This window comes from Thrips palmi, unplaced genomic scaffold (genome assembly GCF_012932325.1).
Source record: "Thrips palmi isolate BJ-2018 unplaced genomic scaffold, TpBJ-2018v1 HiC_scaffold_5, whole genome shotgun sequence".
Classification (NCBI taxonomy): domain Eukaryota; kingdom Metazoa; phylum Arthropoda; class Insecta; order Thysanoptera; family Thripidae; genus Thrips; species Thrips palmi.
In genome coordinates, this window is record NW_023144632.1 from 11037058 (window position 1) to 11045880 (window position 8823).

Consider the following 8823-nt stretch of genomic DNA (forward strand, 5'->3'; position numbering starts at 1 on the left):
ATAGCCGTGGGGGTGCGGGGCGGAGTGCAGGCCGGCTGGCTGGACCACGGCCAGCGCGAGGGCCGCTGCGGCCGGCACCGCGCGCCTTCCGCGACGAGACGAGGAAACGACGCCCCCTCTCTCCGCCGGCGGGCTGGCCGGGCTGGCCGCCGGGCTGTCCAGCGTGCGGCTGTTGCGGGCCCAGCGCAAACGCAGCGGCCAGTGCGGGGCAGGCAGGCCGGGCGCGCGGTAAGGCAGCAGGGCTGGAAGGCAGGGCTGGCAGGCAGGGCTGGCAGGCAGGGCTGGCAGGCAGGCAGGGCTGGCCGTAGGGCAGGTTGAGGCTGGCGTCACCCCCGGTACTCCACGTCCAGCACGCGCCGCAAGAAGGCGTCCTGCAGCAGCACCACCATACCGGGGGGAACCAGGATGCCGATGAGGGTGAGTACGAGACCAACAGCGCGCTGCTCGGCTGGCCTCCCCCGTGCACTCCGTGCAGTGGACACCGTGCGCCCGTCGGGCTGGTGTCGCCGTGTCACTGAACGCCGACCTTTGGCTTGACACCGTGGTGCGGGCTTATCTGCCGAAATTCTCGAAATAATTCCACTGAGGACCGCGACGGCCGTCTCTGCCTCTCCGCAGCTCTAGGCGATTCGCAACCGGGCCATCTGTGCGCGACGGGTCGTTGTTGACTCGCTACATAGTCTCGTTGCAAACAGCTGGGTCCAAATGCTAGGCCGCGCTCGAAAATAGCGTACTGTCCCGTCTTTTTTCCTTCTCTCCCTCTCGCCGCCGGTCTCCTCTTTCACTCTCTCCGATAAATGACACCGTGCAATGCACCGTGGCGGCCCGGCTCTAGGTTATCAACCGTGTTGTGCCCTTGTTGGCGGCGGGGTGGCGGGCCGGGCGCTGCACCGTCCCGGTCCTCGGCGGCGCCGTCGCAAGGACCGCCAGGACCACGGGGCGCGGACCTGCGCGCCCTGCCACCCCGCCCCGCCGCCTCGCCCCGCCCCGCCGCACCAAGCCACACCCTGCTACGGTCCAACGACGCGGCCGAGACGGAGCGAAGCAGGCGTGACCAGATCAGCCTGCAGCAGTTGTATCTTGTTGTCACGAGGTCCAAAGTCGCTCAGAGCTGTTTTCGTGTAAGCGTCGCCGGCAACTCGCATGGCTGTTATTTTCCCTTTTTCTGTAAAACAATAGTTCTGTTTGTGGGCCACTGCTCCGCGCCGCCGTTGCCACCCCTGGGCGTCGCAGTGGGGTTGAACTTCGGTTGGTTAAAAGGCGCATTTTTAATCATTTTTGGCGTTGAGCGAGGCGGGACAAGCTTTGCCGGCTGCTGCTACACTGTTGCGCCAGGGCGGGCAGGACGGGCTGGGCTGGCAGGGGACTGACGTACGTACTGGCGTAAATAGATGAAGCTGAGTGGCGGACTTTCTTGCAGCCACGACGTGTCCACGCCGAGCCTGCGTGGCGATGTGGCGATGCGTGGCGATGCATGGCAGACATTGGAGCCACGGGGCCGACAAACAATGGCCTCAGTGCGGCAGTGGGCGGCAGTGCGCCATCGGGGAGGGGAAAGGGGAGAAGGAGCAGTGCTCTAGCGAGCTGTGCTAGTTTGCTGAAACAAGTATAGTCTTGTGCAGGACATCGACACACAGATTTTATCATTCTTTGACGCCACCCCTCCCGAACGTGTTCAAAACCCTGCTTAAAAATGTGTCAACAAATTTTTTTGAAATTTCATCAAGTTATCCCGTTGCACGCGCCCTCTTCGACTTCGCTGTGACACAAGTGGGAACAGCCTGTCGAAGCGACGAATCTCAAAGTGGAGCGGTAGCGGGGTACAGACTCCAAGGCCTTACCACCACCCCAAACACAGAGCGAGCACTCTTCCCGAATTTGTGTCGGAGCAGAGAACCACTGCCGGCCAGTGCATCAACAGACTTTCTTGGGTGCACCCTTGTGTAGAACCCTTCCTCGAGCAAATCGCCACGTGGCCGTGTCCCGCTCTCGAACCCCAATCGCATCAATCGCCGGCCGCGCCGTGCGATACATCGAACTTGTTGTTAACAAGCCCTCATTATAGATGCAAAATTAGACCACAAATAAATTGATTGATTCTTATTGAATTGGAGTGGCGGCTTATCGGCACGGTGCACGCACGCGGACCGCGCGCCGCGGAATGAGCAATAAAATTGCGTGAAAAAGAAAAACAAAGGCGATAGCGCTGCAGCCGTGTTATAAAACAACCGAACTCGTGTCGGGCCAGTATCGCATCGCTCGCTAATTGGCGAGGAAAAGGAAACGGCCTGTCGAGACGGGGTTTCAATTTGATTGAGTAAAATTAGCTAGGCTTTGACTTGAGTTCTGATCTAGTCCATGATACACGCGCCGGCAGTCCGGACGCTACCAGTGGCGGATCCAGAGGCGACCTCTTCGGGGGGGGGGAGAAGCACTTTTCACCCATACTTACAGGGGCAGAGTATGGCTTTCTCCTACCCTTCAGGTAGGGAGCCAGAAGGGCCCATGATCGGCTAGAATGGTCCAGAATAGCCCAGAATGACCGCCAAGGCCGCGCTTCTTGGCCTGCTGGTCGACGTGCAGGGTCCAGGGTGGTCCAGGATGGTCCAGTCTCAGCCCGCCTCCTTATCGGAGGGCATATTTTTAGACTGCCAGCCAATCTCGGCGAGGAGCTTTCTAACCGCTCAACGTATTATCTCGTTAACCCGTGCGCCGTTTTTTGCTATTACTTATCGATGCCACGTCACAGCCTCCCTCAACCTCAAGTCTGCGTGGCATTGGCGGCATTGGCTAGTAGGCTCCCCCTGCCTCCCCTCTACCTCTGGGCCGCTGCTGGCCGCTGCCGCCCGCCACCCTCGCCTGTGCCGCTGTGCCGCTGCTCCCTGCTCCCGGTCCGGCTGTCCGGCCCGGCCGGGCCCGGCCTCCGCTCCACTCAGACCGGCCGCCGGCAGCCGGCAGTGCCAGTTCCCAGTGCCGTGTCAGCGCGAGGAGCCACAGCAGCGTGCGTCGTCTGCTCGTCGTCTGCTCGTCGCCGGGTCGTCTGCTCGTCATCTACACGTTACCGCGTCGTCTGCTGGTGGACAGTACCGCCGCCTCCTTCGCAGCCAATCGACTCGTGCCTGCAAGTCCCTGCCACCTGACCCGTGAGGTCCCGGAAAACCTGGAGATCCTGGATGTCCTGGGGGAGGCTTGGCTCGTGAAAAGGCCGCCAGGCTGTGTCTGCCTCTCTCGTATCACCGCCTGCCCGATCATTCCCACAAGGTACGCGCCGTGTCCGCTTCATTTTCGTTTTTTGTTGTTGTTTGTTGCCTTTGGTTTCTTTTGCCCACCCCGATCTGGGAGTGGCTTATTGGATTTCCACAGTCCAGGGGAGTCTGGCCTCTCTCGCTCCGCGAGCGCCGATTTTGCCCTGGTTCTCTCCGTGCGGGTGCGGGCCTTCCCCGAGTGGCTAACGAATGCTTGTTGACATTCCCGCGGCAAGCGCCACCATTCCGCGTTATCTATGCTTAATTCCTGGAACGGACTCGTCGCCGACTCTTCGCGGTGCTGCGCGCTGCGCGTCGCCGCGGGTCGTCAACCCGGCGAGGGTGCGTGCCCCTGGTGCCCCTGGTGGGGCCCCGTCCCTGGGGTCACGATGGGGCCACAGAGCGCCGAACCCTCAGGAACCTTGACTAGAGTTCATTCATTCGAGCGTGCCAGCGCGCAGACCTTTCCCAACACGCCCTTCCGTCCGCCGTCCTTTCTCGGCAAGGTCGCGGACGGGCCGAGCAACGTCTGTGTCTCAAATTGGTTTTTCGCACCCAGAAGGAAATGAGGGATTGGTTTCCTCGATACCGTCGAAGGTCTTCCCTGTGGAGCCTTAGACCGGAAGCTTGAGAGAGACCGGGTCATTCCGTCCTGGGCCTGGGGTCTGTTTGTTGTAAATCGCCTCTCATTGAAGGAGTTCTCAGAACACTCCTAGCGCTACGCGTTCCACTGCCTCATCCGGCATAGAGCAGCTCGGAAGGGCCTGGAAGCCGCCGGTCCCCAGAAGGCGGTGACTGGACGCCCCCGACGCCCTGGACGCGCTGACGTCAAGGTGATAAGTGGCGTCGCGACGGCCGCGGGGCGCGCCGTTCCATTGCCGTCGTCGCGCGCCTCGCGCCTCGCGCCAAACGGGCGGGCGGCGCGGGCCTCTAGGCGCGGCGCGGCGGGACGTTTCCACTGGCCGTGCTGGACCAGCTGGAGCGGCAGGCCGACGCGCCGGAGGGAGTCTGCCAATGGAAATGCCCTGCTCTAGTGGCGGCCCCGCCCGCACCCCACCCGCACCCCGCCTCGGTCCCGGTCGTCTCGGTGCGGGTAGAGTGGTACAGAGCGCAGCGTGCGGCGTGCACGCGGGGGCGTGTGCTGTTGGTGCTGTTGACGCGCTGGCGAGGCGCCGTGGGGGCGGCGGCGGGCGGCACGCGGCAGGCGCCAAAACGCACAAACAGCGAGGCGTGGCGTGGCGTGGGCCGTGGGGTGGCGCAAAGCTCAGAGTGCAGTCCGGGTCGTCGTCGTGGACGCGTCCTGGCCGGGTCACCTCCTCGACGGCACGCTCTCTGCGTCGTACGCGGCCGTACGCCGCACTCCACCCGTCGTCTCGTCACCGTCAACATCTTCGTCGTCAATTGTCACCACCAGACCTTTGACTAAACGAGGTGCCGTGAACAGCCGTGACGTAGTTTTGCGAGTCGAAAGCGATTGGTGGTTATAATGGGAGGTTGCGTGTCGACACGTGCTTTTGAGACTTGGAAGGGTTGACCCTCCCCCCTCTTTTCTCTCTTCGCCGGGCCCCGCCCTTTGCATCGCATTGGCCATTGCGTAAGCGCCCCGTATTTACAAGCTTGTTTACTGGCCGCGGGCCGCGGCTGCCGGCCGGCACGGCACGGCACGGCACGGCAGGCACGGCACGGCACGGCCGAGGTGTCGCGATAGTCAATCTCGCTCGCCGACTCGGATTCATTGATGTGCTGCTGCGTGGGCCATGATAATGCCTAGACTGCTTCCGTGGAGGACGGCTGAAGTGCGGCCCGACCCGGACACGCCCGGACACCCTGACCGGGCGACGAAGGCACGTGCTTTCGACGGCCGCGCCGGTGGGATCCTTTCCTCGCTTTCCCACTCTAGAAGGTACGAATAAACAACAGAAAACTCCCCCCCCCCCCCATGACCCGCCCCAACGTGGCGCCTGCTCGCCGCTTTGCCGCGCGGAGCGACTCTGCCAAAACATGTTGTCGGTGTACGGTTTTTCCCCTTTCTCCACTTCATCGCGTTGTGTTATTATGTAAGGAGAGTGCGGATTGATCACCCGATAATCCGTGCATCCACGGCCGTGCGACACTGAGCCCGAGTGTTCGCCCTTCCTGGCCCTTTTGGGCCACTTTGTTGCTTAAACTATAGCTCGACCCTCGACCTTTTCCTCCAAATCCGTTTGCTCTGGGAGACTGCTTGTTTTTGTCACTTTGGCCATCGACCCCTGCTAGTCAAGCTACGTTTACCGGCCTGGTTGCAGGCCTACTTCCTACTGACCTCTTTTGGACCCCTCTTCGGGTCCTCTGGCTGGCGGCCGGGTCCAAGTCGCGCTTTTGGTGGCGATTTTGACGGATGACCACCGCTCAGCGCTCAGCCTCGCCGGCACTGGGGGAGAATAGAGAGCCCTAGGAGTGGCTGGCTGCGTGGCGCGGGGCGCGGGGCTGCGTGGGGCTCAGCCGGCCGGCCGGGCGGGCCGAGGGGGAGCTTGATGGAATAAGTGGCCGCATTGTTGGCCCAGCGGGCTCCATGCCCCCCATGGCGCGGCCCGCGGCCACTAGAGCTGCGTCCACTCCAGGGCACGCCGGGGGCGGGGGTGCTGGGGCGGCGAGGGGGCGCCGACGGGGCACCCACCTCGGTGCACGCCTTGGACACGTGGGCCCGGGCCGGCCGGCATAGAGCATGCACTCAGGCCCTGATTGGGTAGATGAAGCACTGCGCGACCATGACGCGGCCGAACTTGCACTCACGTCCTCGTCCTTCTCGTTGTTGCAGATGTGTGGCGCCAGCTCGTGGTGCGTGCACGTGGCCGTGGCCGTGCTGGTGGCGTTCGCGTGCCTCGAGGTGTGCCTGGCCGCGGCGCAGCGAGACCCTCGGCACGCGCGGACCGGCACGTCGGGCAGCTCCACCTACTGCGGCAGCCGCCTGTCCGACGCGCTCAAGTTCCTGTGCAACGGCCAGTACAACTCGTACTTCAAGACCAACAAGACGCCCCCTCCAGGTGAGTCCGCCCCGCCGCCCTCCGCTCCGCACCAAGAGTCAGTGCGAGACGTGAGTCACGTGAGTCCTCTCAGCCCGGGCCGGGCGGGCTGCAGGGCTGCAGGGCTGCAGGGCTGCAGGGCTGCAGGGCTGCAGGCAGCTTTCGCAGGCTAGAGGCCAGCCCAGCGTTGCTTCTCCAAAAGCGGCTTGCTGACCGAGAGCTTATTGGCCTCTCTGGCGGTACAAAAACAGCTGACCTTAATGCCCTAATGCGTCTGCGCGTAATGATGATAGGTCAGTCGCCTTTGCGTGACATATGTAGGACGCTCCTGATTGAGGCCAACCCTGACCCGAGTCCCGGGGCTCCCCCGCTCCCTTCCCTCCCTTCCCCCCTAATTTCCCCCGTCCCCTCCGCCTTGCTCGCCTTGCAGCAGTGTAGCTACCCCCAACGCCACCGGGGCCTCGGCTGTCCCTGCTGCCGCCCCTCGCGGCCGAGCCCCTTCTGCTTTGAAAAAAGGGGGCAAGTCCTCCAAGAGTAGTTTCCGTGTGGGTCTCAGCGAGGGAGCATGTGGACCTCGCGACCCCGCGACCCCTCTGACCCCATTCAGCAGTCAGCAGTCTTCGACTGTGGCCCCAGCAGCCCAGCAGCACACTGCTTTGTCTTTGTCCTCATTCCCGGCTCAGCAGCATGCTGTGCACAGTCAGCTCTAACCTCGGTCTTGTCTTGCCTTTGCAGAGGAGTACTGGGCGCCGCCCGTGCAGCTGCCGTTTCGCGACCGCCTGAGAGCCGCGTCGCTGCTGGAGTCGCGGACGCAGCGGACGCGCGTCACCAGGGGCGTCTTCGACGAGTGCTGCTCCAAGTCGTGCACCATCGACGAGCTCATGGCCTACTGTGAGCTGCGGGATTAGCCTCTCAAGTATCGCTATTCGAATAGTCCTTTTTATTAATTGATTAGTCAATGTTAAAGTTAATTGTCTTTACACTCATCATTTTTATCGGCATTTCCTTGTTTTAAAAAATTATATGCATCACTTGTTAATTTGTCTTATCTCTCGTCTCCCCTTCACATCTACTGTTCCTGTTCCCTGTTCCCTCATCGATGTCTTATTTCATATCTCTGTTTCCTTGTCATTTTTCCTCCTTGCCCCTATCTCACATGCCTTCATCCCTTCTGTACAACTTCATACCCTCCTTTACTTTAATCTTCACTTTCTCCATTTTCTTCTTTCTGTTAGTATTTATTGATGTGTACCACTGGAGCCCAAAGCTCTATCTAAATAGTGTGTCTAGTGATCATTGGCTTCACTTAGAAGCTTTTTTTATACGTCCATTCGACTTAAGCTGTGTAAGGTTTAGTTTGTGTGATATTGATGTACAATCTTTACGATGAATTTGAAATTTTAATTTAGGTGTCTTTACATCTCTTGGCATCCTTTTGTTTTCACAACATGAATGTCTGAATTTTATTTTTGTTGTTATTGTTATGAGTTCAATATAATTGTAATACAACATTTAAAACACTCAGAAGATAGAATCCATCTCAGTAGCTGTGTTACTAATTTAGCTGAGTTAATAGGTTTTGTACATCAGCTATGCTGATGTAGCCGGTGATATATAATGATATCGGGTGTATAACGTGATATTGACTTATATACAGACCCGGAAGGTGGACCAAAAAGATGAGAAAAAAATGAGGAAAAAAAAGATATTTTAGAATAAAATGTGTAAATGAGGTTCCTGTACATTACTTTATCCTTTGTTTTTAAACTGGCTAGTGATGCAAGCTCTATGTGTATTTATATTTTGTGTTGCAAGTATGACATGAATTGTAAGTGGGACTTTATATATTTTTAATGCTTTAATGGTTTGCATATGTTGTCTTTACTAACTGCATATGAGAACAATTAAGTGAAACTGAGTATACAATTGTATTAAATGATCCATGATAATGATCTCATGCTGAAGTTGTTTCTCTACACATCTTTGAAGGAATGCCCTTGACTGCATGTGTCATAAGTCCCGGAAATGCAATATTGTTCTTGGAAAATATTGCTATTACTTCTTTTTTTATTATCTCTATATGAAGATAATGTCTAACCTTTTCAAGAAAAATTACTTGAACAGTCAAGAATTGTTATAAATAATGATTTTCTGTGACTGCTTCTTACTGTATCTTAATATCTGTGATGAATGCTGCCACCATGCCCTATATTTGATCTTCTAACGTTTACTATTAATGAGATTTGCTTTACAGTGGTTTTGTTCCAAACTGTGGTGGTCTGAAAGAAATAAAAGATATGAGAGCATGTCATCATATGTGGTCATTTTTATCCTGGGACGTCCAAAATATAAAGGGAAAACCCGATTCAATCGCACTATGATGAATGTGTGCAGTCTACACTCACATATTCCTTGTTCGTTTCATTTTGCTCAAGAGCGCAACACGCGGTAGTACGTTTTTGGGTTGGAATGGCTCGTCATGCCTCTCGTGCTGGGGGAAGCCTTGAGACTGAGAAGCCTGAAGCTGGGGGAAGCTTTGACAAGCGTTCGAATCCGAGACAGTTTCGCGCCACTGA

The 8823-nt window shown here is 57.8% G+C and overlaps 1 protein-coding gene across 3 annotated transcripts; it reads left to right on the forward strand.

The window, feature by feature from the left end:
- The first annotated feature begins 255 nt into the window (after window positions 1-255).
- LOC117650333 (LIRP-like) lies at window positions 256-8558 on the forward strand. Of its 3 annotated transcripts, none has more exons than XM_034393694.1 (3): window positions 256-417; window positions 6043-6268; window positions 6983-8558. In XM_034393694.1, the coding sequence occupies exons 1-3, from the start codon at window positions 406-408 to the stop codon at window positions 7153-7155; spliced, it is 411 nt and encodes a 136-aa protein (XP_034249585.1). In that variant the 5' UTR covers window positions 256-405; the 3' UTR covers window positions 7156-8558. The 3 variants fall into 3 exon arrangements, with proteins under 3 accessions (XP_034249585.1, XP_034249586.1, XP_034249587.1); XM_034393695.1 differs by lacking the exon at window positions 256-417 and adding an exon at window positions 2909-3261; XM_034393696.1 differs by lacking the exon at window positions 256-417 and adding an exon at window positions 4983-5148.
- Window positions 8559-8823: the final 265 nt, after the last annotated feature.